General features: G+C 36.4%; 1 protein-coding gene across 2 annotated transcripts in view; it reads left to right on the top strand.

The window, feature by feature from the left end:
• The window catches only part of CLTC (clathrin heavy chain), a 52,113-nt gene that overhangs the window by 17,573 nt on the left and 6,648 nt on the right, over nucleotides 1–27,892 (top strand). For both annotated transcript variants that reach the window (XM_072417334.1, XM_072417344.1), the window contains exons 3-30: nucleotides 5,654–5,922; nucleotides 6,555–6,716; nucleotides 7,807–7,920; nucleotides 8,138–8,311; nucleotides 8,923–9,120; nucleotides 9,555–9,755; nucleotides 10,625–10,777; nucleotides 11,180–11,302; nucleotides 11,837–11,974; nucleotides 12,098–12,262; nucleotides 13,046–13,226; nucleotides 14,200–14,363; nucleotides 16,836–16,961; nucleotides 19,165–19,307; nucleotides 19,821–20,055; nucleotides 20,300–20,422; nucleotides 20,827–20,972; nucleotides 21,082–21,265; nucleotides 21,343–21,535; nucleotides 21,981–22,138; nucleotides 22,506–22,670; nucleotides 22,841–22,948; nucleotides 23,038–23,205; nucleotides 23,312–23,461; nucleotides 23,685–23,816; nucleotides 23,933–24,043; nucleotides 24,147–24,317; nucleotides 24,971–25,192. In XM_072417334.1, coding sequence (XP_072273435.1) covers nucleotides 5,654–5,922; nucleotides 6,555–6,716; nucleotides 7,807–7,920; nucleotides 8,138–8,311; nucleotides 8,923–9,120; nucleotides 9,555–9,755; nucleotides 10,625–10,777; nucleotides 11,180–11,302; nucleotides 11,837–11,974; nucleotides 12,098–12,262; nucleotides 13,046–13,226; nucleotides 14,200–14,363; nucleotides 16,836–16,961; nucleotides 19,165–19,307; nucleotides 19,821–20,055; nucleotides 20,300–20,422; nucleotides 20,827–20,972; nucleotides 21,082–21,265; nucleotides 21,343–21,535; nucleotides 21,981–22,138; nucleotides 22,506–22,670; nucleotides 22,841–22,948; nucleotides 23,038–23,205; nucleotides 23,312–23,461; nucleotides 23,685–23,816; nucleotides 23,933–24,043; nucleotides 24,147–24,317; nucleotides 24,971–25,192 — 4,577 coding nt within the window. The remainder of the gene's footprint in view (nucleotides 1–5,653; nucleotides 5,923–6,554; nucleotides 6,717–7,806; nucleotides 7,921–8,137; nucleotides 8,312–8,922; nucleotides 9,121–9,554; nucleotides 9,756–10,624; nucleotides 10,778–11,179; nucleotides 11,303–11,836; nucleotides 11,975–12,097; nucleotides 12,263–13,045; nucleotides 13,227–14,199; nucleotides 14,364–16,835; nucleotides 16,962–19,164; nucleotides 19,308–19,820; nucleotides 20,056–20,299; nucleotides 20,423–20,826; nucleotides 20,973–21,081; nucleotides 21,266–21,342; nucleotides 21,536–21,980; nucleotides 22,139–22,505; nucleotides 22,671–22,840; nucleotides 22,949–23,037; nucleotides 23,206–23,311; nucleotides 23,462–23,684; nucleotides 23,817–23,932; nucleotides 24,044–24,146; nucleotides 24,318–24,970; nucleotides 25,193–27,892) is intronic.

Here is a 27,892-nt window from a genome sequence, read left to right as displayed (position 1 = left end):
ATATAATAAATAAATATAATAATTATACCCGGGAGTTAATCCTAAGAATTACAGGCCCACAATATAAACAAAAATTTCTACGCAAAAAAAATAGGATCACTTTTTGCATCAAAAAATGACAGAATTAGAACGCTAGGGGGGTTAATTGAGTTATTTTGGGAAACCATTTATGGTTTACATCCTGGCCCCTTAACTGGTCTGTCATCCCCATAATTAAAGAGAACCTGTAAGAATGAAAGCAAAGGAAGCTGCAAAATGTTCTTAGAACATACAGACCTTAGAGGTTGGGACAACGCTCTCCGAGCCTGCACCTCTTATTAAGGCAGCACTAGCAGCTCCAGTGGTTCTAATTCTTGCAGGTTTTAAAATGCCAAACTCCTGAAATTTCACTTTGTCCACCCCATGCAGTAGCTAGCCTGCTGTGTTTCCAATATTATAAGTAGCATTTAGAGAGCCTGAATGTTGTAGATTGTTTAAGATCGCCAGTGTGGGAAATTGGTAGTTCCTTTTCATTTGCAAGGTAACGAAAGCTTGATGTTGGTTTTTCTGCAAGCAAAATCAGGGACTCGGAATAAAATTAGTTTTACTCCACAGTGCTCCTACACCACCACTCATTGTGAAATGCATATTCATTGAATGCTGACCTATTTAGTCTAATCCTTAAGAGATTTTCTTGTGGATCCTCTGTGGTGGCATTTGTTTTGTTTTGCTCTGACAAGGTGATTGAAGCTTGTGTTGACATGATTATAGAAATGTCTCAATTTTTTTTTATATTGTACAACCTTTAACCTAAGAGGTCCATTCTGAATTTCCAAATTTAATAAATATATGTTTCAGTAGGTAATTTGTCCTGATACTTAACAACCAATAAATATTTTTTTGTTACAAAGCAGCCTAACCGTGCCAAATATTGCATAACAGAAGCAATATGCAAGCCTGTCTCTGTCCTAAGAGATGTCCTTATTTAGCTTATAGCCCAATCTGCAGTTTGTCATTCCTGGGAGCACTAAAGATTTACAGGGATTCCAACAGCTATTTGTAATAAACATTTATGTAACACTGTAAGCAGTATTAAATGTGTATTATTGTATGGTTAGTATAGATAAAGAAATATGAATTGGTAAACATAGCTCCATTAGTACTGTATTTTACTAGAACTTGGTAGGGCAGGAATTGTTCAATCAGATTGTAACATGTTTGCTTTTTGATAGACTGCTCAAGCTGCTTGAAGAGATCCTGTCACCAGGCTTCATTTCAGTACCCATACCATTATATGTGCATTGGATTCCATGTATTGTAGGCATGTTATTTACCCATAAAAGCCCCAAACTGGTTCACATATTTGCATTGCAGTTGGTGCAGAGCAGTGCCTTTCATTTTGAATAGTACCCCGCTGTACCTTGAATCTCTCTGGGTTGTGTCATCTTGAATGTGATATCTGAACTCTTACTCAAGTGACAAACTTCTCCCCTGGCTGTAACAATGAAAGTTTTGTAGAGAGACGAGGGGCTGGGGAGCTAGGCCAACACATAGAGTTTCTTGGCACACTTAGTGAGGAGAGAGCTATGATGCACAAGAAGGGAAGGGGCTAGGCCAGGGGTCAGCAACCTTTACTATCAAAAGAGCCATTTTGCCTCCTCTTCCACTAAAGAAAAATAGTCAGGAGCCGCAAAACATAACACAGTTTATAAACTTTTAAAAGTTTTAATATTTTTTTAATTTTACATGTTACAACAAGAGTGCATGTGTAGGCCTACTTTGAAATAAATTAAACAATGAACTATGCCCCTAGAAGCCTCCAGCTTCTAACATATCATCCTGTTACATTAGAAGCTGGAGGCTTCTAACGTAACAGGGTAGATTTTTTTGATGGGCAGAGTTCTTTATGTTCTGACGATGCCTTAGCGATGAAATTTTAAGGGGTGTTAGCCATAGGTGTCCCTCATTTGCAGCTTTAATTTTGTTCACCTGTACCCCCCAATCTTGAGTAATTGGGGTTCAGGCGCTAGAAGCCTCCAGCAATGTGTAACAGGGTAGATTATTTTGATGTGCAGAGTTCTTTATTTTCTGACGATGCCTTAGCGATTCAATTGTAGGTGGTGTTAGCCATAAGTGTCCCCCACTTGCACCTCTATTTTGGTCACCTGTACCGCCTCCCCCCTTTCCAGAGAAATTGGGGTTCAGATGCTAGATGCTTCCAGCAATGTGTAACAGGGTAGATTTTTTTGATTGGCAGAGTTTTTATGAATTTTTAGGAGGTGATAGCCACAGGTGTCCGGTACTTGCACCTCAAATTTTTTTCACCTGTACCTCCGTTTCCAGATAAATTGGGGTTTAGGTGCTAGAAGCCTCCAACAATGTGTAACAGGGTAGGGTTTTTTGATGGGTGGAGTTTTTAGGAGGCGTTAGCCACAGGTTTCCCCCACTTGCACCTCTAATTTTGTTCACCTGTACCCCCTTCCTGTTCCAGAGAAATTGGGGTTCAGGTACATCCAGCAATGTGTAACGGTAGATTTTTTTGATGGGCAGAGTTCTTTATGTTCTGATGATAGCCTAACAATTACATTTTAGGGGGTGTTAGTCACAGGTGTCTCCCACTTGCACCTACATTTTTGGTTTTGTACATCTCCCCATTCCAGAGGAATTGGGGTTCAAAGGAGGGGGATGTCATTGTACGCACCCATTTGTACACGCCCCGTGGTAGATTTATTTCACTGGTAGATTTTTTTCATTAGAACACCGGATAGGGATCCCCCTCCTCCGCAGTGTCTTGGGAGGAAGGGGATCCCCCATCAGAGATGGTGAGGATTAGTAGCTTCTCAATGACCAGCTTCATGTACCCTCTTCCTAGCTGAATTCCTCCACAGCTAAAATGCTTCATTGGTGGGGGCCTAGGAATGGATTTGAGGAAATAGGTAAAGTGTGGCTTGCTTGTTGAAACTTAGAAGCTCATATCATAGTTAATTGTAGAAAGTATTTCTATTAGGTGTACTAGTTCATTAGACTTCTAGTATTATAATGCTGTGTAAATGAGGCAAACATGATTTGTCAAAGTGTCTTAACTAAGAACTGTTGCCACAGATTGTACATATAATAGATGTAAAATTTAAATGTGATTGTTGATAAACAGTTCATATATTGGTTACAGACTCTGTCTTGAGAGAAGTTGCTGTTAGATTTTCATGTGGAAAGATAAAGTTGAGTGTCAACCAATAGAAAAGTTTAAAATAGAAAAATGTATAAATATTTATTTGAATTGCTTTTGGAACACCTATATTTACAAAGTATATAATGGTAAGGACATAGTAAATCAGCCTTTTAAAAGTCACCTTTTGGCAAATCTGTATGATCTGCTAAGCAGCCAATACATCTCTTTGTAAAATGATTTGCAATGTTTTCAATTCCCTTTCGAAGCCGTCTCTGTGGATAATGCCCCAGAACATTGTAAGTATAAAAATTCTAGTTGATTTAGATGTACTACGTTAGATCTTGTTTAAAACAAAAAGTACTTTCTATCGATGACTTTTAAAACCAAATGGGGCCCGGTAATGTTTGTTATTCCGGGCATGGGGAATGAAAATGGAAATGATTAGCACATCATTGATTTGCACCTTTTCAATGTTCTGATGCTGTATTCTATATAAGTAGTGTGACTGCCTTAAAATTATCAGGCAGTTAATGTGTGAGATTCTAATTTTAGACTTCATCAGGCAAGATTTATTAAAAGGCGCTTCCTGTACATCTGAGAACACATCTTGGTCTATGATTAAGGCTTTGATAAGCTCCATTGTATCTACAGCCCCTTTCACTTATCACTGCTCCACCATAGATACTTCCTACCATTCCTTAAAAACTACTACCCTATTATTTGATCTTCACCACAGCTTTTCACTGTATCAAAAAATATTTATATATACCAAATAAAATCACAAAGGGACTAGTTAACGAAAAAAAAGCCTGCAGATCCCAGTTGTGTAGGGTAGGGCCACAAAAAAAAAAGTTTGTTGTAAAACTGGTGTTTGTTTACCACTATTCTCTCCCAATTCCCAGGCCCAAGCATGGAAACTTTTTTTTAAATGGAACATGCCACGTGAATCCTGATCTGGCTCACAGTCTGTCAACTCTGTAAAAGATTTCATTCATCAGTGTTGAGCCAGCATTTCATTTGCTTTATCTTTAAAATTCAGGGTTTTCCCGAATAAACTTTGCAGAGGGTATCATTCATATCCCAAATTCTGGATTTTGTTTTTGTAAATTGGCTTGACAGATGTTAACATTTGACAGATGTTAACTCTAGTATTTGCCTTAGAGGCCCTGCCGGGATGCCACCAGTTGTATATCTAATAAGGTATTTTGCACCATAAATTATGAATCTGCCAAGGGTTATAAAGTGATTAAGAAAGGTAATACAATTTATTTATTTTAAAGCACCAACCTTTTACCCAGTCTTGATGGCTAATGTAAACTGAGTATCTTACACGTTTCAGCTAGACCAAATGATGTGCTGTGTAATGTAAGGACCTGTCCTGGCTAGATACAAACTCAGCAGACTGAAAATATTATAATCTGATTTTTACAGGCATTGCCAATTTATTGCATAATTCTTTGCAGTTGTTGCTAGAAATGCCTCTGCTTAATCTCCTCTCTCTCCTCATGCTGCCCATAAGATTTTGTACTCTGCTTTGTGAATAGAAGCAATTAAACCCTATACACTTCCATAGAAAGACTTGGAGCAATGGGAGATTTGACTATAGTGATTCAAATAAAGAATGGCACAGGGGTGTGTTTTTAAACTCCAATAACACTGCTGCTTAAACACTTGTAGATTTCTTTAGGTCATGCAGCCATATTTGTGTTGTCTCAAAATAGAAATTACATTGTAATTAAATGTTATATTACCCTATGCCAACAATGTGTAGCTACACTTTATTGTTTAAAGCAGTGCTATCAGTCTTGCCCGGTTGAATATAAGTCAGAATCATGAAATACTTTCCTGGGAAAATGCTGCAGTGAGCTCCACCCTGTGTCAGTCTTGTGACTTGAAGCCAAGGATTTGGTTCACAATGGCTCATTCTCCCCGCCCCTCCTTTTCATATATACAAATGTCTGGTTATGTGACCAGCCTTAGAGAAATCCTGTAGCACCCTTTAGCCTTTAATGTATTTTGATTGAACAAGTTACTGCCATAAGATATTGTAGATAAGGGCTGCCATTCTTATCTATCTTCCTAACATGCTAGTTGCTAGGCTTCAATGCTGAATCTGTGAGTTTGAACTGTTATGGTCCTGGAGCAGGTATGCTGTAATATGGAGCTCAGCGTGTACCTGTTACATGTTTGTTCCGAGTCTGTTGCTAGGAGTATTGAAGCTACAAAAAACGGATAACTAGCATCTTTCAAAGTATGCATCTTGCATATTTCTTTAATGCAGGTGTACTTGAATAAAAAGCCTATGCACATAAAAAGCAAACCTTTCCCAGCTATGTTCATATATTCAGAACAACCCTCTTAGGTGTTTTTGTGCACATAATTGTTTTGTTGAGCACATTTTTATTTTAACATTTTAAAAAATGGCATACCTAAGTCTCCGTAAACATACTGTACCATAATAATTTTCGATGAAAGGAAAATCATTGGCCCCTGTTTTGTTTGCAGCTGGAAAAACCCTTCAGATCTTTAACATTGAAATGAAAAGCAAAATGAAGGCTCATACCATGACTGACGATGTCACCTTTTGGAAGTGGATTTCTTTGAACACTGTTGCTTTAGTAACAGACAATGCTGTGTATCATTGGAGCATGGAGGGAGAGTCACAGCCAGTAAAGATGTTTGACCGGCATTCCAGCCTGGCCGGATGCCAGATTATTAATTACCGAACAGATGCCAAGCAGAAGTGGTTGCTTCTAACAGGGATTTCTGCTCAGGTAAGGGATGTGCTTCTACGGGTTTAACTATTTTTTTGGTGTAAACAGTATTTTCAGAAAATATTACAATTAGCCAGGCAATACACATGTGCAGGACAACGCACAAAGATGTGTCATGTAGGGGCCACATGCTCCTTTCCTTACATAAATGCTGCCTCCCTTCTCAGTAATGTCACAATGACTCATCCGCTGACAGACAGGGATGTGGGTGTTTGACACATCCATTCTTGTGAGCAAGTAATACAAATTCGGGTTGCTACTGTTTTCAGTAAGAAGTATGTTTGGATGCTTTAGGCCTACATTGTAAAATAAACACGGTTAGAAAAAAATCTAAAATATATTATTCATACAACAGGGAACTTTAGTTGGTAGAGCAGACTGTGCTGAATATGAGACTCCTGCTTCTGCTTGATCATTTTTACAGATTTGCTGGTAAAATGTGCACTGAACTACATGGATTATGGATTTATACCAAATCCCTACTTCTGTTTCCAACATTTTTCCATGCTCGCTACATGTGATTGTAATAGTTGATTAGCTCGTGTCTATATAATACTATAAGCCATAGTTAGGTTATATGTCTATGACACATGTTAAATGACTTGTTCGTCTACATGTTTCCCCTTGTATAGCAAAATCGCGTTGTTGGAGCTATGCAGCTGTACTCTGTGGACAGGAAAGTGTCACAGCCCATTGAGGGCCATGCAGCCAGTTTTGCTCAGTTCAAAATGGAAGGAAATGCCGAAGAATCCACTCTGTTTTGCTTTGCTGTTAGAGGACAAGCAGGCGGAAAGGTAATATTGTCCCCATGGTTTTATCTTTATTGTAAAAATATTAAAAAATAAAATCTGTGTTTTTTTAAATTTTTTTTAGGAAAGTGAAATATATCTAAGAGAATGCAAAATCAAACTAGCTTACTGGTTTTTATTGACTACAGTTTCCACACAAAAAAGGCTCTAATACCTTCCATGTCTCTGCTGTACTCTATTCCCATTTAACTATATTGTTTGCTATCACAACCATACTCCTAGCTTCCACAGCAGCTCGCCTCTCGGGCTATACAGCCGCTTACAACATCTGTTGTTTTCGTTTTAATTTACTGACATTTGCCTATAATGCTTGGAAGGTCAATCAATGGAATATTTTTTTTTTCCTTTTAACAACAATCTTAAGAATTGAAAAAAGTGACTCATATATTCAGTTTAGTACAGTGCCGTATAAAAAAAATATGATTTATAAAGAAATTGTTTACCAGGTGATCAAACCTTCAACCGCTGAGTTATAAACATTTTGATTATAGCTTGGCTACCAAAACCATCATTCCTGTGTAAGGATGGATAGTAGGAGAAATGTACGCGTTTCTTTCATATTCTTGCACAGTTTTCAATTACTGATTGATCAAAATACTTGATAAGCCCAACTGACATATTATTATAGAACTAAACCTATCTTTTACAGCCAAGGAGGGTGCTTTCTTGGCTTCAGTTTAGATTTTCAGTTTCCCTGGTACTGCATATGTAGCTAGGTTAGACACCAGCAATTTTCTGGCTAAAAAGTTTGGTTTGAAGCTGATATAAGCACACTGACAACTGTGAGTGTTATCACCAGAGATATGCCTTGAGTGGTAACTGCTTAGGCAAACAATTAAATCAATGGCATTTGTTACACTTTAATAATTTAGGTTTCAGTTTGCTTTTGTCAAAGTACTAAATTCATATGCTTTTCTGTAACCAAGGCAACAGTGGGGAACATTGTTGACCATACGGCCAAGAACTGTAATTTTGTGTTCATGTTGCTCAGTCACGGCTTGTTATGTCCGTGACTACTGCAGGCACGCCTCCTTTTTTAGGATGTCACTTACATTTTACATGTCTTCATTTTCAGTTGCATATTATTGAAGTTGGAACACCACCTACTGGAAACCAGCCTTTCCCCAAAAAAGCCGTTGATGTTTTCTTCCCACCTGAAGCCCAAAATGACTTTCCTGTTGCAATGCAGGTATGCTATCCTGAATGTTAACCACCTAATGGATTTATCAGCTTCAAAAACTGTAATTGTAAATGGGATAAGTAACTAGTGTTTTTTGCATGTTGTCATTTATTTGGTTTGTGTTATAATGCATGCATGTCTTTTTTATTTATTTATATTTTCCTTCCTAAAACAATAATAAAAAATTTTAAGCAGTGACCTGTTGTTTTGATTATTCATGTTTCAGATCAGTAGTAAACATGATGTTGTCTTCTTGATTACAAAATATGGATACATTCATCTTTATGACCTTGAGACTGGTACCTGCATCTATATGAACAGAATCAGTGGAGAGACCATATTTGTCACTGCTCCCCATGAAGCCACAGCTGGAATTATTGGTGTCAACCGAAAGGGCCAGGTAACCTACTTTAATATTGAGTAATAACATACCATGGTTTGTATCTTGAACCAAGTACTTTACATGTTTTGTATGCTTAGAACCATTGATTTTGGTATTTTATTTGTCGTTTACCCCAAATTAGCCCTGTTTCCTGCATCCCAGTTTTACAAGCCATGTGTACAGCAAAATGTCTACTTTAATGGATTAATCTTTACTTGCCTTCACCTTTCTAAATTGTTGGGGATGATATCACTGTCCTCCTCGGGTTAAGTTCCATGGAACAAAAACTTTCCTCAAAGGACAGTGGCATCATTCTTGCCTAGGCACAGTGAGCGGATGACAGGGGGAAGGTAGATAAAACTTTTAACTTTATACTTTACAGGTACACTTTCCACCCACATTCAGTAGTTGGTTTGGGGAAGAGGGTTCTGACCAATTTAAGCTGACCATCTTGGTGGAAGGTCTTCTCTACTCTCAACATGTGCTGTGTTTTGTTTTTAAATATTTTAATATAGTGCTGGCTCTTTCATGATTGTTATTTGCATTTGAGGTTCATCATTTCTACAGGCATCATGAAAATTTCTAGTCATGTATTTTATACCTTTATTGTTATTATTTTACTCTTGCAGGTGCTGTCTGTTTGTGTGGAAGAAGAAAATATAATACCCTACATCACCAATGTTCTTCAGAACCCTGATCTAGCTCTGCGTATGGCTGTCCGCAACAATCTGGCTGGAGCCGAGGAACTATTTGCTCGCAAATTTAATGCTCTCTTTGCGCAAGGAAATTACTCGGAGGCAGCAAAGGTGGCTGCAAATGCACCAAAGGTAAAGTAAATTAATTAATTTCTATTTTCCCAAGGGCTTTTTCAGACCTGTTTTGTCAAACCATGCGGCTCAGCGGGCCATGGTGGACAGCAAAGTGTGCCTGGCGGAGGCAAACTTCACTGCATGCAACAAGATTTGCACACAGCTGCGGTGCAGGTCCTCAGACCGTAACCACATGTCCAAGAATGACATATCACTTTTGCAAACCGTACCATGGTCTGCTGCAGCTGAATGCAAAAAGGGATCTGGGAAAATATTAGAACCACTGTCAGGGTTTTTGTTCTCAGGGAGAGCTATCAACATGTTATCTATAGTAAGTTTTCCAAGATGCCATATAGAAATAAAAATGGTAGTCTAGTTGCAGTTAGAGCAGACTGTTGTTAAATTAATAAATAAATTACAACCCTGCTTTTATTTTATTTTCTTACTTATAGGGTATCCTTCGTACCCCAGACACGATACGCAGATTTCAGAGTGTTCCCGCACAGCCAGGTCAGACCTCACCACTCCTACAGTATTTTGGTATTCTTTTGGATCAAGGTCAGCTGAATAAATATGAGTCTTTGGAATTGTGTAGACCTGTACTGCAACAAGGTCGTAAACAGCTTCTGGAGAAGTGGCTGAAGGAAGACAAGGTATTTGTAAAAGAGTGTATGGCTGGTTTAGATCACTGTAATGCTTGTCTGTCTTAGCATTTCTTACCCATCTTACCCATTTTCAATGGGTTGCCTTGATGAAACGCGTGCTAGTTAGTGATATAAGACTCGCTACCTCACATAATTTTAAAATTAGAATTATTTTTTATTTTATTTTTTGAAGATTGTATACCTTACGCCATATTTACTTTCAAACAGTTTATTTATAACTTTACAATGCTGAATTCACTGCACACAGGTGCAAAAGGCCATCCCATTGTATTTTTACATTTTGTTACCTAAAACAAAAAATTTACATTTTAATAAACTGTGTTTTTTACATTGACCTTTTTGTTTACATGGGAGCTAGGGGTGGGTTTTATTTTTTAATTTAGAAGTTTGTGAAACAAGTAGTCTAGAGCTGGAATGTGAAAGAACCAATGTAATAATGAATCTTGTTATATGTATTATGTACTTCATTGTATTCCAGGGATCCTCTTCTAGTGTTCTGTCACTTTCCTTAATGGGTGTCACTTTTGCAACTCCATGGTCTCAAAAGTGTTCAGAAACAGCAGAATATCTTGAGTGTAACTCACCTCCCTGTTGCCCCTAACATAACTTATCTAACATAGACTCCTTATAACACAAGCCTTCATATCCTATAAGGGGATTTGTAATTTAACTTAAGCTTGTTTGTGGCTGGTTTTACATGGTTTATGCAAACTATCTGAGGTCATTCTGTGCCTTTAAAAATGTAAATATTGTAGTTATGTTTGCATTGGTATTCAAATATGTATATATTTTGCATTCTTGCATTCATGCTGTGGTCTATAACTGAAAATTGCCTTTTTTTTTTTTAAATCAACTAGCTGGAGTGTTCCGAGGAACTTGGAGATCTTGTAAAATCTGTGGACCCTACACTGGCTTTGAGTGTTTACCTGAGGGCAAATGTTCCCAACAAAGTCATTCAGTGCTTTGCAGAAACCGGACAGGTTCAGAAGATTGTGCTGTATGCTAAAAAAGTGAGTTTTATACTCGTTTTAGAAGCCAATGATATCTTGGCTAAATGCTGCATAAATACGTAGTCAGATGCTAATAACCTGATTAGAGTGTAAATATACTCTGTACATGGCTCTAAACTTTCCAGTGCATTTTTCATGTAAGATTGATTCTTGTCACATATATTTGGTCATATATGGAAGCTGTGTGTATGCTCAGTTAGTGCCAGCATACTTATAAATCTGCATTCCTTCCAGTGGCACAGAATTTGATAAAGTACGCTAATTGCTTCCCTTTTCCTGCTTTTATTTTCAGATGTCTTTCATAATATTTCATTTTTTTTTGGGTGATGGGTATTATCTAAGTGATCATATTTAAATAGATTCGCTGTCTTTATTTTTTCTATATGTACTTTTTTCCTTCAGGTTGGCTACACTCCCGACTGGATTTTCCTGTTGAGAAATGTCATGAGAATCAACCCAGACCAAGGCCAGCAATTTGCACAAATGTTAGTGCAGGATGAAGAGCCCCTTGCTGATATCACACAGGTAAAAATCTTGCATGAAAAGTTTTAAGGCTATTTCCTCGATTAAAGAGTTTTTGCCTGAAAATGCGCTTTAGAACTGTGTGCTTTCATTATCATTGTATGCTTCTATCTTGACCAATCATCTTTTGAAGTTTGCCTTTAAAGTTACCCAGCCCTGACTATCCTGTCCAGGGGACCAGACACCAGTTCCTATTCTGTTTTCTGCAGCGTAACAGGTCCCCACAATGCATTGCTTAGTTTTAAAAGCAATGCAGCGGACATGACCATGTTGGTGCAATCCATTCAGTGGGTGTATCTATTATAATTGGTCATTTTCTGTCTAGATGAGTGTGTGGTCTGTTTAAGCACCATCAGAACACAAAATTTCATTGCTCCACCTTTTAAGTACACACATTATTATTTTAGCACAATATTTCACAGTGTATCTATATAAACCAGGAGCCTGCAGATGAATACCAAGTTGACATACTTTTACCTTTGTATCATGCATTGCCTATGGTAATAAATACCGATTTAATTATTTTTTTTCCTCCAGATTGTGGATGTTTTTATGGAATATAACCTTATTCAGCAGTGCACTGCATTTTTGTTAGATGCCTTGAAAAACAACCGTCCAAGTGAAGGTCCCTTGCAAACACGTCTGCTTGAGATGAACCTAATGCACGCTCCTCAGGTATATCCCTCTAGAGGATGGGGCTTGTTTTTATGTAAAGTATTTCAAGTTATCAAATAACTGTGTGGTAATTGTATTTATCAGCTATTGCTTAGTTATGATAATATTTCTGTTACACTCTAGGTGGCAGATGCTATCTTGGGCAACCAGATGTTTACGCACTATGACCGTGCCCACATTGCCCAGCTGTGTGAAAAGGCTGGTCTGCTTCAGAGAGCTCTAGAACACTTTACTGATCTGTATGACATCAAGCGAGCTGTTGTTCACACTCATCTTCTTAATCCAGAGGTAAGACTTTCATGATATAGTTCACCTTTTATAATTATAATTCTAAAAAATGTATAAAAATTTGCTCTGGTTTGTGTGGCAAGTGTACAGACTTTTTTTTTAATTTGAAAATCATTTAATTTTAATCTATTCATGGATGATTATAGGGTGCATCTGGACAGTGCAACTGAAAAGTCAAACTGTCAAACTTTTTATACCAACTGAATTCCAAACAAATCACTTTGCTACAAGGTAAAAATTTGAACCACCCCATAACCTGCGTTTAAAAATCTTTTTAAAGGATAGGAATAAAGTGTAGACTGTATCCAACTTCTAACTGTGCAAAAAACAACTGAACCTGTGAGGATAGAAAAATGGGAACTGCCTTGCGTTCTTGGCTTTATTTCTGATTCTGGTTTCACTGCCTTGTGATGTACTGGCCTGGAAAAAAGAGATATTAGGAAGTAACATTTTTGGAATGGCAACAGATTCAGATTCCACCTATGCTTCCATTTATTGATTGATCATTTTTACCCCTGTCATAATTTTGTCTTATATTTTTATTGGCGGTCTCGGCCTGCTTAGTGTGAATGGTATTGTAGGCTGAAAATACCATTGATAGTAATGGTAATAGTTCTACTTTTACTGATGCGAATTCCAGCTTACTGGAAAATCCCAAAAGAAAGCTGGCTCTGTAACATTTAATATTCTATTAAAAAGAATACACCATTGGTGTGTACTGAAATCCCACCTGACTTTAGGCACCTAACAATAGTCAATCTTTTCTGTTTTTTGAATTTGCAGTGGCTTGTGAACTATTTTGGATCCCTGTCAGTTGAAGACTCTCTGGAGTGCTTACGTGCAATGCTGTCTGCAAATATCCGGCAAAACCTGCAGATCTGTGTCCAGGTTGCTTCCAAGTACCATGAACAGCTCTCCACCCAGTCACTTATTGAACTCTTTGAATCTTTTAAGAGTTTTGAAGGTATTTTTATGTAACATTTGTATTTATATTTATTTTAATATACTTTTTTTTTTTTTTTTTGTAGTAAATAGGTGGTGTTGTCACAAAGACAGTATCAGCAATTTATTTTTCTGTTAAATGGAAAATTAAAAAGCTTTACTTTTTTAGTTTTCCACAGATAAACAAAAATATTCCTGCTTTCCTAAGTGGTTTATTACCAGTTGCATTGTAGTTGACAACATTTGTGATGTAGGTTGCTAAGAATTTTGAATGTGTACTTTTTGACAGTGTATGAACATGGTAGAGTGGTCATTACCTGTCAGTACTTTTCATGAGATTGGTTGGCCAGGAAAAGGCTACATTTACATATGTGCACTAAAATCAGTTACTGCCTAAAATAATGTCTTGCAATTGCTTGGAGACTCCGGCAGCCCCACTGTCCCACACAGGCAATGACACCAGCTCCTTTAACCTTGCTTATTCTCAGCAAATTGGAGAATGTGTGCCTCATTCACACCTTACATCAGGAAATTTATAAGAGGATGACAATGCTCTGACTCGTTTTGTACTAACAGTACTTGGTCACTGGCAGTGTTCTTCCTAGCCCCTTTTAGCCTGGTCCACCAATTGGCACTTTTCTGTTACCACCCCGGCGGCTTTTAGTGGTTACTGAAAAGTTGGGTCACAATGCAAGAACACTGGACAGCTGGGGTATATTACAGGGAGGGTAGAAAAATTTGACATTTTAAGTGGGTAAGCATTAGAAAGTAGGATCAAAGCATAGGAGGACGTAGAAAGCTGACAGAATTATAAGGGTTACTGGATCCCCATTTCAACAACAACTGGACAATTTGTCACTTGTTGTCTGCCCACTTTGTTACCACCTGTATTTTAATAAAATGTCTATCTTGCCTTGATGTATATGTCACTGAGGAAGGAATTTCTAAAGTACTTACAAAAGTACAATCATTGTTCCCCTATATTTGTATTACAGGACTTTTCTATTTCTTGGGTTCCATTGTCAACTTTAGTCAAGACCCTGATGTTCATTTCAAATATATTCAAGCAGCATGCAAAACTGGTCAGATTAAAGAAGTTGAGAGAATCTGCAGAGAGAGCAATTGTTATGATCCAGAAAGAGTGAAAAACTTCCTGAAGGTAATTGTGTGACTTAATTTATGACTTGACCTTCTTTCCTCCATATATTTACCAAGATAGGTTATGGTAATAAAAGTTTATCTATATGTGTATACAAGAATGAAAGCTACAGGAAAACACAATTGTCACCTTTGCTATATCAGCCAACATTTAGGTGTTATTTTTAATAGTGAAGAAAATTCATCAGGTTAGTATCAAAATATGCTTGAAGAGAGATAAACCCTCCACCTGTGTACATGGAAAATAGATTGTCTGCTTTACAGTCATGTGGGCTGTTATTCTTCTTGTGAGCAGGCTGTGAATTGCAAAACTGTGTAAAGATGCTGGTAATTGAACACGGTGGGGACCATAGCAGAGAATCGGATATTTACTGAAATCTAGGTCCATGTGTTTCAATAGTAGAAATTGATTCACCACCAGGGAATGATTTCAGGAAATGTCTGCTTCTCTGCTTTATAAATAGACCCTATTAACTCTCTGTTGATCACATTTTCATTTTTTTCAACCCAGTAATCTCAGTAGTCAGATGCAGAAAATTACTGTTACTGGGAAGGGATGATGCTATTATAGGAGGAAGGGAATCTGTAAAAGCATTTTGACCAGGTAAGACCTAAATGCTAATTTCCTGTGTCAAATTGTTGGCACGCATCAGAAGTGTAGGAAGTACAGGCAGTCAGGATAGATTACTGCTTCCTGACAGCTGGAAACATGGCCACTGGGCAAGTGCTTTAAGCAGTGTCTGGTCTACAACTCCACCTAGAGAAGGAATGGAGACAATTGCTGGGTGATGGTCAACTGGAGGCTAGTTAAATTTTGTCCAAGTGTGGTCATGTCTGTGCTGTTTACATTGAGCCCAGCCCCACTGTGAGAATTTGCAAACTGAACCAGTAATAGCATAGGTTTAAACTAGTCCAGGCTCCTTATATTAGGTGTTCAGTCAGAAAAACATTTTTGTTTTCATAACACTCAAACGTTGTACCTATTGAATAGAATAGTGCAATACTTTATACCATGATACTGTGATATTTTATTAGGCGGTTACCTTATCCTTGCAACTCGCATTATATGGTTAAAGAATTGTGAAAATAATTTTTTTTTTTTATCCTGTTTTTTTAATTGAAATGTTTTTAACCCTCATAGGCTTAGTCTACTTGGACGTTTTCCCCTAGGCTTTAAAAGCCTATGTTTGAAATTCCCATACATTCAAATGTGCTAATCCACACCAGGACATTTATGAGTATTATCTATAACGCTGCTTGCAACGTTTAAAAAAGTAAAAAGCGGTGTAAATGCTTTCATTAATTTCAATATGTTATATTATAAGCACTTGAAACGTAAACACTAGAAACTGCAGCATAGACGTTTTCCAGCGTTTTAAAGGCAAGCATATAAACGCAGTAGGAACGTTTAAATGCGTTTTTAGAAAACGTCCATGTGGACCGACCCAGTCTTGGGGATGCTTTACTTTGTTGCATTAATTAACAAAAATGTTACGCTGATTACAGCATGTTCTGATTTTATTTTTTTCAATCTCATTTGAAATAGAACTTGAATTACTGTCTAATTAGGGTGCCATGGTTACCAGGGTTTATGTTGGGATCTCTTCTTATATTACATATTCTGTATCAGGTCAAAATAATGATAGAATAGTAGATTCACTATTATCAAACTTCTGCACACTGCATAGGATAGTGAGGTGTTACTAAATTCTTCTGACAGCCTAATTTTGAAATTGTACATATAAGTTACCTTGTAGACTTTCCTAACTGGTAGGGTCTATCTCTGCTACTTAGTGTGCAGTTGATCTGTATTACATTCCTCTCAATCCATTCAACTGTTTCAATATAAAACCAGTTTTTGTCATTTACTGTTAAAAAAAATTAAAAAAAAACCCATCAAACTACCCAAGAAATTTTAGTAGTAGTAGTAGAAGACCATATAGAAACATTCTTCTGTTTTCCATTTCCTGATGGAAGTTATTATTCTTTTTGCTTTTCCTTTTGTCTGTGGAATGAGCAGGACATGTACAAGGTAAATTTCATGCAGGCTTTAAACCTGTATTCTTGGTGTCATTTGTGTATGTAGGATTGTCATGTGGAAAATTGAGCTCTTGCAGGATTCCCATTTTTTCCCATTTTGTTTTAAGAAATAGATCATAGAGTGCTGTGCTATTTCTGCAGCATCCTTGTAGCATGTTACAGCATACATTATTGGCAGTTAGATCTAATCCCTGTGTAGTCAGAAATTGGATACACAATACAGTCCTAAAACAGCATGCTTTGATATTGGAAATGTTAGATTTTGTTTTGCAGAACTGAAATTTATGGGTTTAAAAGTCCTTTGCTGCATACAAGTTAAAATATGATAAACTAGGGTACTACAAAATGTTTATCTTGTGCTAAGTTAGTTTTGCACATTGCGTAGAAGTTTATCTCTATATAATCTTTAACTTGTCTAAATGGATTTTTGCAGGAAGCTAAACTTACAGACCAGCTGCCTCTCATAATTGTCTGTGATCGCTTTGACTTTGTCCATGATCTGGTGCTGTATTTATATAGAAACAATCTGCAGAAGTACATTGAGATCTATGTACAGAAGGTAAGATTTTTTCCTTTCAAAATTGTTATCCAGTTTCTTTGTTGACAGTCTTTTTATTTATTTATTTTTATGTTTAATGTTTTTAAAGCATTTACTTATATTAAAAAAAAAAAAAAAAAAAAAATAAAGTTAGTAAACACTGCTGTGGTCAGATTTACCTTGTGACATAGCAGAACATTTATATGCTGTATGGTATGGCTTGACTTTACTAGCCATTATGTTGCACGTACTAAGAAAAATATATGGTTTCCAATAAAACCCATCCAAACTAACACCTTGATCTGCTTTTTGACATCCAATCGATTAAAATTGAAACAGAAGTAAGTAAAAGGGACTTCTATGTATGAAAACAGGTGTACCTGATTAGTGCCCGGCCTATTATGAGTACAATTCTAACTTGGGGATAGAAGAAAGTGATAAGGGAGAAAGTAGGCGTTTAAGGTGGCACATAGGGTTAAAATGCTGCTTTGTTGTGGTTCAAAAAAGTTATAAAAATTAATTTGAATAGAAAATCCGCAAATACGAAAACATATATATTAAAATATGTATTGCTGGACCTATAGGAATACAATGTATACTCAGTTCGTTCAAAAGGTATTTGATTATATATTCATTAATCTCCTGGCCCGACGCGTTTCGCCTCAAAGGGGATTTGGAGAAAGGTAGTAACAAACTGAAATAACATAATGTATAATTTTCTACATCATAACAATCATTGATATCATATAGCCATATGAACAAACCATATAAATTGTCATCATCATCATATCATTCCAATAAACAAGGAACACAAGGACACATAAATAGATTCTTATATTCTTATAATAACAACAAAGATGTAATGGCAGCATGATTTTATAAAGTTATATATAAGGCAAAGTCATGATTTTAAGAATATGGTTTCCAATAATAGTTAATAGATACAAACTTACTGTGCAGGCTTGAATTCTTATGAATTGGAAGTGTTTAAAAACAGGTCTAATTATCTTATTTGGGTGACCGCCCTAGAGAATGAAATATTGGTGAAAAACAAGTTTGTCATAGGGGGCCACTTATTTAATAGAGCTAAGTAAAAAGTATGAAGAGAACTTACATCAGTAACTATTATTCTGATACAAGTCTCTTGGGAACTCACGATGAGAAAAGGTATAGGTTGTAAGGAAACAAATTTAGATTGCACAGGAAAAAGGAATTCCACATCAATTAAATTGAGTGCAACAGATTGAGCCTTTTATACTTTCTGTTCACATTGAATTATTTTTTTCAGGTTACCCAGTTGATTAACTATTGACTTAAAATTACTGACCTGGTCTATACATCCTATCACCAATTACATATAGATATATAAGTGTAAACTTTTTATCTGTAGGTTCACTGATAGGTGTTTTAATTTTGTAGCTGAAGGTTCAAAACCGCCTTGGTTTTCTCAGTTTTTTATGTTACATAATATAAAGTATTTATGAATAGGAGGAGATTATTTCTTGATCCTGACATTTTCAAAATAATATGAGTTAATCAAAAAACTATACGGATTCCCTAAATCTGCCTAGTCAGTCACTGTCAAAGGTAGTCCTGCTTAAAGCGTACCTAAATGCACAATTTTCACTTTACATAAAAGGGTGGACAAACCTTTAATGTAAAGTTAAAATTCTGTTTGTTTTTTTTAAGTGCAACACCCTTTTTAAAAAAAAAAACAAAAAGGGTGCAGCACCACCCTCTAATGCGTTCAAGAATAATTGGGAGCGCAAAGCCTCCCGGGATACCTATATCATGCATCCCAGGAGGCTCTTGGGTGCTCCTTCTGCTAATGCCCGAGCAAGCATCTTTTTGTGAAAGGAGCCTTTTTGTGAAAAGTGAAAAAAAAATTCCGATCGCATGGATGCTGGGACATTGCAGGTCCCGATGGAAGAGACCTCTGGACTAATCGACTGCGCTACGGAATTAAAGGTAGTGAATATTTTTTTGTTTTAGGGGACTTTGAGTTTCGTTCCTCTTTAAACAAGTTTTTTTTTTTTTTTTTAAAAAAAAAGCTTTGATTTGCACATCATCTCCTGTCTGTATTGCCAGTCTTGGCAGAGCCTTCTTGTTATGGTCACATCAGCTGATCCTGCTGGCTGAGTGCAGTAGGGTTGTACATAAATTTTTGACCACCATCTATCATTAGTTGTTGACAATATTCTAACAGCCGTTTGTTTTTTTAAAGGTTAATCCAAGTCGGTTGCCAGTGGTTATTGGTGGCTTGCTAGATGTGGATTGCTCTGAAGATGTGATAAAGAGCCTTATCCTGGTGGTGAGGGGCCAATTCTCCACTGACGAGCTTGTAGCTGAAGTTGAGAAACGAAACCGGTAAACATTTGGTGTATATCAGATTTACGATGTGTGCAGGGATGCCTTACAAATGGGCATTTTATACTAAAGTGCAATGATAAATATCAGTTAGAAATTACTTTGAAATGGGACATAGCATATATGTCAAGTTGTGTATGCCTTTTGGTGTTTTTTGTTTTTTTTAAATCAGCAAGTAGCTACCGATGTCTGCCATAGCTAGGCCATAATAATTATGCTTGCTTTTAAAAGGAGCTTACCATTTTAACTGTACATTTATTTGGTGTTATAGAGGATGTCTTTAAAATTTCATTTTGACAGGAAACACTTAAGGTATATTTGCACTTTATCTATAGTGGTGTCTTCCATCTTAAATGCACACTGACATGAATGGCTCTGCAAAAAATTAATTGGAGTAGGTTTAGGAAGAGAGCTTCAATTTCTGTTTTGTGCATGCAATGGTCTATCATATAATAAACGTTCATACCTCTTCCTATTTTCTAAGATAAAATGGTCAATATCTGTTGTTCTCAGGTTAAAGCTGCTTCTGCCATGGTTGGAATCTAGAATACACGAGGGCTGCGAGGAACCAGCTACTCATAATGCTTTGGCAAAGATTTACATTGACAGTAACAACAATCCAGAGCGTTTCCTTCGTGAAAACCCATATTACGACAGCCGTGTTGTTGGAAAGTATTGTGAAAAGAGAGATCCCCATCTGGCATGTGTATCTTATGAGCGAGGACAGTGTGATCTGGAACTAATCAATGTATGTAATTTTCTGAATCATCCAGATAACTTTAAATGTAACTTCTCATAACTGCAATATGCATAAGAGATTCTGTGAAGGTCTGATACACACCCTACAGGTTTCCCGTAATGATCCTTTTTCAGGACTTTAGATCATTTTTCTTTTAGCTTTAAATATTTGTGTTTTAAATACCATGTAGACGCTGACTAATGTAGGAACAGTAATGTCTGAAGTTAAATAAATGTATTTCTGCTTTTCTTAGGTTTGCAATGAAAACTCTCTATTCAAAAGCCTTTCAAGGTATCTGGTACGCCGTAAAGATCCAGAACTGTGGGCCAGTGTATTGTTAGAAAGCAACCCCTACAGAAGACCTCTGATTGATCAGGTATGTAATAAAATTCAGTGGAACAGCCTGGACTGGACATAAAAAAATGAATGTCTTAAGTGTTGTCAAATAGTATCAAATGGTTAGAATTCTTGTTTAGATGTTTTACTGCTCCTGCTGTATTCTCATTAGGGAGATTCACTTTTTTATTTTTTTTTTTCCTCCCCCATGTCTCTGGGAAATGGAGAGCTCATCCATAATGTTTGTTTCCCTCAGGACAGAAATTGTGGGGGGTCCCTGTGACAAGTATCTGAGGAGAATTTTCTATCTTTGGAAAGATGACATATATATCGTTTATTGCTGTACTTGTCTATCCAAAATGGGGGGGGGGAGGGTCCCTTTAAAATCACTTTAAAGATAATTGTTTACCTCCTTTTTTTTTTTTTTTTTTTTTTTTTTTAAAGGTTGTACAGACAGCATTGCCAGAAACCCAAGACCCTGAGGAAGTGTCTGTCACAGTGAAAGCCTTCATGACTGCAGACTTACCAAATGAGCTCATTGAGCTGTTGGAGAAGATTGTTTTGGACAATTCTGTCTTCAGTGAACACAGGTAAAATAAATATCCTTTACCTACCAGATCTTAAAACCCATATATTACTTTTTTTTTTGTTGTTGTTCGTGGGTTTTGATACATGTTAACTTGGCTGTATAATTCACAGGAACCTCCAAAACTTGTTGATCCTGACTGCTATTAAAGCTGATCGTACAAGAGTCATGGAATACATTAATCGCCTGGATAATTATGATGCTCCTGATATTGCAAATATTGCCATCAGTAATGAGCTATTTGAGGAAGCCTTTGCCATTTTCAGGAAATTTGATGTGAACACATCTGCTGTACAGGTATGACACTTGCTGACTTTTCTTTATTTAGAGTAATTTGGTATGAAAATAATTTTTTTTTATCTTTTGTTCCTTAGGTCTTGATTGAACATATTGGAAACTTAGACCGTGCTTATGAGTTTGCTGAACGCTGTAATGAACCAGCTGTTTGGAGCCAGCTGGCAAAGGCACAATTGCAGAAAGGAATGGTTAAAGAAGCAATTGATTCTTATATTAAAGCCGATGATCCTTCTTCTTATATGGAGGTAGTGCAGGCCGCCGATGCCAGTGGTAGGTTACGATATTTAGTTGTTTGTTTGCAAATTCCCCTACAGTTACATGCATGATTTCATTTTAGGAATGTTAGTATTCCTAAACCCAAACTTTCTCACAGGTATTAAATGTTCCCTTTTGATCCAAAATAGAAAAAGAGGATGGCTATAGATGTACTTGGGATGGACGTGTGAAAAAGAAATATTAACTGCTTCTGCCTCCCTATTCCTGACTTCACATTGGGTTTTTTAATGACTAAATTCACATGTTGTATGTCATGAATTTTGGTATTGAAATTGTCAGTACCAGGCTACATCTGTACTGGCAGGCTTCCCCAATTTAGGATAAGTAGTTGCAAGAGTTCAGGACCATGATCATTAATTTAAATGTGTTTTTTGCCGTGTCTGTTATATGGTTGGTGTGTATTTTTTAAAAATATTTTTTAACTTTTGATGCTACATAGGAAATTGGGAGGAGCTGGTAAAATACCTGCAGATGGCCCGAAAGAAGGCGAGGGAATCCTATGTGGAAACTGAGCTCATCTTTGCCCTGGCTAAAACCAACCGCCTCACTGAGCTTGAGGAATTTATTAATGGACCAAACAACGCCCACATCCAACAAGTAAGTAATATATTTCCTTCCGATTCCCAGGACACTTATTTATACCCAAACTTTTGATTTGGCTTAAATGTCAGTTATTTGAGAGTGTTTAAATATACCCATTTTTGATTTGCTTATTAAGTATATATTCTTTGCTAATTTACAAAATATATTAGTCTTAATCTAGTCTAGAGGTGTGTGTGTGTGTTTTGACTAGTTTAAAATTCCTGAAAACCGGGCAGCAAATCTCCTTCTTAATAAATGCATAGTTCATGTAATCAAAATTCTTTTCAACGCTTTACATTATTTGGTGTTATGTTCATGTTTCTATCATTTTAAGATAATTTTGCAGGCCAACATTAATATATATGTATATATATTGTTTTAGGTTGGTGATCGCTGCTATGATGAAAAAATGTATGATGCTGCTAAGCTGCTCTACAACAATGTTTCAAATTTTGGCCGTTTGGCGTCCACCCTTGTTCACCTAGGAGAGTATCAGGCTGCCGTGGATGGTGCTAGAAAGGCAAACAGCACTCGCACCTGGAAAGAGGTGATTATATTATAATCTAATGTTACTTATAAGTTGGGTGCTAGTTGTAATTTGTATATGCTATGTTGTGTTTGACCACTGGCTTCTAAATTTAATATAATTCTGTCCACCTTTGGCTTGTTTAGAAACATGTGCGAAATTCACCTTTTTTTTTTTTTCCTTTTTGTAAGGTTTGTTTTGCTTGTGTGGATGGTAAAGAATTCCGTCTTGCCCAGATGTGTGGTCTTCACATTGTGGTACATGCTGATGAACTGGAGGAGTTAATAAATTACTATCAGGTAAGCAGGCAATGCAGTGGCGAACATAATTTTTTTTATTTTTATTTTTTTTTAAACATTCGTGCCATTAAATTTTATTTTAACAACAGGACCGTGGCTATTTTGAAGAGCTGATCACTATGCTTGAGGCAGCCCTAGGCCTGGAACGTGCACACATGGGAATGTTTACAGAGCTAGCCATTCTGTATTCTAAGTTCAAACCACAGAAAATGAGGGAGCATTTGGAGCTGTTTTGGTCCAGGGTCAACATCCCCAAGGTAGTACCAATTTCTGTGTTCAGCTTGATGGTGTAAATTTTCAGAGTATGGACTCTGGTCAAGATGTAAGAATTTTGTAAACAATGGCATTAACTCCTTTTTACAGGTTCTGAGGGCAGCAGAACAAGCTCACTTGTGGTCAGAATTGGTATTTTTATATGATAAATATGAGGAGTATGACAATGCCATTATTACAATGATGAGTCATCCTACAGATGCATGGAAAGAAGGACAGTTTAAAGACATCATAACTAAGGTAATAATCTATTTTACTATATTATGGGCATGTTTTTTATTTTAGTCAAAGCAGAACTTCCAATTTTTAAATCCTTCATAAAAATATTTGCAAGACGTTCAGTTAACATTTAAAAGTAAGTACTGCAAATCCCTTTTCTTTCAGTCTTTTTCAAAGTCTGTTCTTTATAGAGTATTTTAAAGAGTATGTGTAAACTTTGTTTTTGTTCGTTCTTTTTTTGTAGGTGGCCAACGTGGAACTGTATTACAGAGCAATACAATTCTACTTGGAATTCAAACCATTGCTTCTAAATGACCTCTTGATGGTGCTGTCCCCTAGACTGGACCACACTCGTGCAGTCAATTACTTTTCAAAGGTAAATTATAATCTTCTACTTCCTGCCCACCTAAAGCTAAGATTTTTGTATGTATTTATCAAATTATTTTAGGGAGTTTATGTAAGGCTCTTAAAAGATCTGTTTTCTAATTAAAGGTAAAGCAGCTTCCACTAGTGAAACCATACCTTCGTTCAGTGCAGAACCATAACAACAAATCAGTGAATGAGTCTCTGAACAACCTCTTTATAACAGAAGAGGACTACCAGGTACCAAGTGTTTTTGTTTTTTTTAATTCATGTTTGTACATTTCTGTTCTTTTCTACTAGATTTTTTTTTCCTTATATTTAAAAAATTCTTTTGTTTTTAAAGGCCCTCCGTACATCCATAGATGCATATGACAACTTTGACAATATTTCTCTTGCTCAACGTTTGGAAAAACATGAACTGATTGAATTCAGAAGGATTGCAGCATACCTCTTCAAGGGTAATAATCGCTGGAAACAGAGTGTGGAGCTGTGCAAGAAAGACAGACTGTATAAGGTGTGTTCCCAATGTCTTGATCTATGTGTCAAAATCTAGTCCAGTAAGGTTACCTTTGTGGCCAACAAGGCCACTCTCCTTACATTGGAGAAATGTGGGCTTGAAAGTTGAGAGAGGTTTGAACTTCTGGCTGTCAGAAGTTTTATTGCTTTAGGATGATTCAGAATATACATTACAGTATCTCTATATAGTTATTTATAGATTGACTATAAATTGTTTTTTTTGTTTGTTAGTTTTGTTCTATTCAATGCAGGCTTAGCAAATTGCAAAATCTCCAGTTTGGAGCAGCACCAATTTTAGAAGTTAAAATGATTGACTGCTTTAGTCTAAAGGTCTTTGAGGCTCTACAAAGGAGCAGTGGTGAAAACACTAAAAGAAATAAAGTGAGGGATTGTTTGTCAAATTGCTGTTTGATTTCACTATAAAACATAGGAATGTTTCTTCAGTTCAGGCTATTTGCCAACTGTTCTGATAACTAGCATTGTGACAATTTCTTTTATTTGTATTTCTTGTTTTATTGACAAGTATTTTTTTCTGCTGTAAGAATGTCCCTTGTAATTGTGATACAGTAATAGGGCACCATTCATACAGCAAAAATTGTATGGCAGAGAAAGTGTGGGTTGTGACCCCATCATTTTTTTTTTTTCTTTCAGGATGCTATGCAGTATGCTTCTGAATCAAAAGACACAGAACTGGCAGAGGAGCTTCTGCAGTGGTTTTTAGTTGAAGGGAAGAAAGAGTGCTTTGCCGCTTGTCTTTTTACCTGCTATGACCTGCTGCGGCCAGATGTTGTCCTTGAAACAGCATGGAGGCACAACATTATGGACTTTGCCATGCCCTACTTCATTCAAGTTATGAGGGAGTACTTATCCAAGGTAAGCATTAAAGAGCTGCTAAAGTGTAGTAATGAAGAAGCTTGGTTAACTTCTGTACACCATGTAACTATACTGTTAAAATAACATCTTTGGCAGACACTCCAAATTATTATTATTATTTTTTTTTTTTTTTTATACATTCCTTTATTACATGGGTATAACATTTTCAGCGATAGTCATAACTGAAGGTTCCATTTACAGAACTAACGAGCAATAGAATAAAAAGATAATTTTCTAAAGTAGGGAATTCAGCATGAAGTTGCCAGGAATATGATACTGAGCTCCTAAATTATATAAACTGAGTATGTATTTTGCATACATCATCAAATTATGAAATGTCTAGGAGTGTTAGATATAAGTAGTTTTAAATTTGAAAACGACTGAGGGCAGACCTCTAATAGGCTAAAAAAATTGAGGAATAACAAAAACAAAAAAACTAGCTTTGGTTAACCTACTTGGTCATTCCCAGCAATAGCAAGCAGCTTTTCATCAAACAGATTTGTATACCTATACAACAGTTTTAACATGTAAGAGAATTCACACTGCTACACTCAACCTGCATTATAATGTGTTCATATGTACCAATAAATTTAAGTTAACTTCGTCAATAAATATAGCCTTCTTCAGATAACTTGCACCTTTTTTTTTTATTGTTTAATACCATTTTCAACTTTAAGGGTCCTTACACAGCACATTTCACTTTTCAGTAGACAATCTAGAGATATGGAAATGGTCACATAACCTCCCAAATAGTAAGCCGGAGTGTGACTTGGAGTAAAAAAAAAAAAAAAACCTCAAAGCGGTAACCCCGAGCCACACTCGGGATAGCTAAAAAAAAGTAAAAAATAGACTTAGCTGGTCCCATCAGTGTCCACCAGTGTCCTGCCCATCCTCTGGCCGTGTCCTCTTTGTCAAGTGTGCTGGCGGTCCCCAGGAGTTCCCGGTGACGTTGGTGCGTACAGCCGTTGCTAGGAGCACAGCGGGAATTTCAAATTATTTTGTATTGCATTCAATACAAAATAACTGTATTGAATGCAATACTTTGGATTTATATATCTAAAAGCTATAGATTGTCTTACATGAAAATTTATTTTTACAGTATAATATATTAGTATGAGTATAATAAAGATTGAAACAAAATCATGTCAAAGTTTATTAAATGTAATAAATACATTTTTTGAAAATGTATTTATTTTATTATTTTGACATGATTTTGTGTTTCAAACTTTATTATACTGTAAAATAAAAAAATGAAAGACAATGTACCGCTTTTAGACATATCAGTCCAGACAGAAATGAGCTGCCCGGGAGGTTAAATGATGATTTTAACTGGCAACTCAGGCGCAATACAGACAAACTCCTTATTGCTAGAAATAGCTAACGGTAACAATCAATCTTACATGACCAGTTCTTTATAAAGGGATAGGTATGTTTACACTTTAGCTTTGAGTATTACAATTATTTTTGTATTCAAAAGAAATTGATTTTTTTTCTCCTTTGTGGTCTTAAAATAGAATAGATCATTACATTTACATAGATTTTACATACATGAAATTTTCAGGCTCCTACTACATGTAATACTACTGTATTTTTATCCAACACTAGTTGCTCTGCATTTTACACAGAGCTGTGACAAAAGCTGTAGGCCCAAAATGTTTTGCCAGTGTCTATGTACATAATTCCACAATATGGAAATCTCACCATACAATTGCCTTCATTTCTGCCACTTGCTGCCCCGCACACATAGCCAAACTAGGTTAACTGTGAATAGCACCTTTTTCTAGATGTTCGTTAATATCACATAAATCCCTTACTGATGTCATGCACATTTTATAATACAACACGGTCACAAATAAAATTAGAAAAACTTGAGGTATAGCTATCAAGAGAGTACTATATAATTTACTATTCTATGAGATGTGTAAGGTTTCTCTTCTTGCACAATATTTGTATATTACCAGAGGGGTTTCCATTCTCAGACAGTTCCAAGGTTTAGTCTCATTTCAGGAATTCACCTGCACTGCTATCTGCTGGTGAAAACCTAAGGATATATTACTATTTAGGCTGGGTCTACATAGACGTTTTTTAAAAACGAATGTAAACATTCCTATTGCGTTTATATGCACTTGTATTAGCTTTTTAAAGCTTGCCTATAAAATGCTGGAAAACGCCTATGCCGCGTTTTTATCGCAGTTTCCCACCTTTCAAAATGTGCATATTAAGTGCTCAAAAAAACCGTCCCAACATTCCATGTAGACTAAGCCTTAAATAAAGAAATAAGAAACAGGTGTTGGGGATATTTTTTTTTTGCAGTCAGAATAATCAACTAAATATTGCAGGCTTAAAAAAAAAAAAAAAAAGTTTTTTTTTTTTTTTTTTGGAGTGCAGAACTGTCATCCATGTCATTGCTTCATTTTTCAGCATGTGCAGATAAACTGATGCTACATTTTAAAATGATGATACTCATTTAGGTCTGAAGCTCACATCAAGCCAGCAATTGGCAGCCCTCTTGTTTCCTAACAGGGTTCCTTTACAGAAATGAATGCACAAACATTTTTGATAACTTCATGATAATGGTAATTGGTCTATTATTTCACCTACAAGCAGACAAGTCACTGTATATAGAAAAAGCTGCATGCAGCCATTGTTTGAGGTGTACAGCGCAGGAATGAAGATGTATATAATCGGTTTACAATCCAC

Source organism: Pyxicephalus adspersus, chromosome 1, assembly GCF_032062135.1.
Source record: "Pyxicephalus adspersus chromosome 1, UCB_Pads_2.0, whole genome shotgun sequence".
Lineage (NCBI taxonomy): Eukaryota > Metazoa > Chordata > Amphibia > Anura > Pyxicephalidae > Pyxicephalus > Pyxicephalus adspersus.
This window is presented reverse-complemented; position numbering and strand designations above follow the sequence as displayed.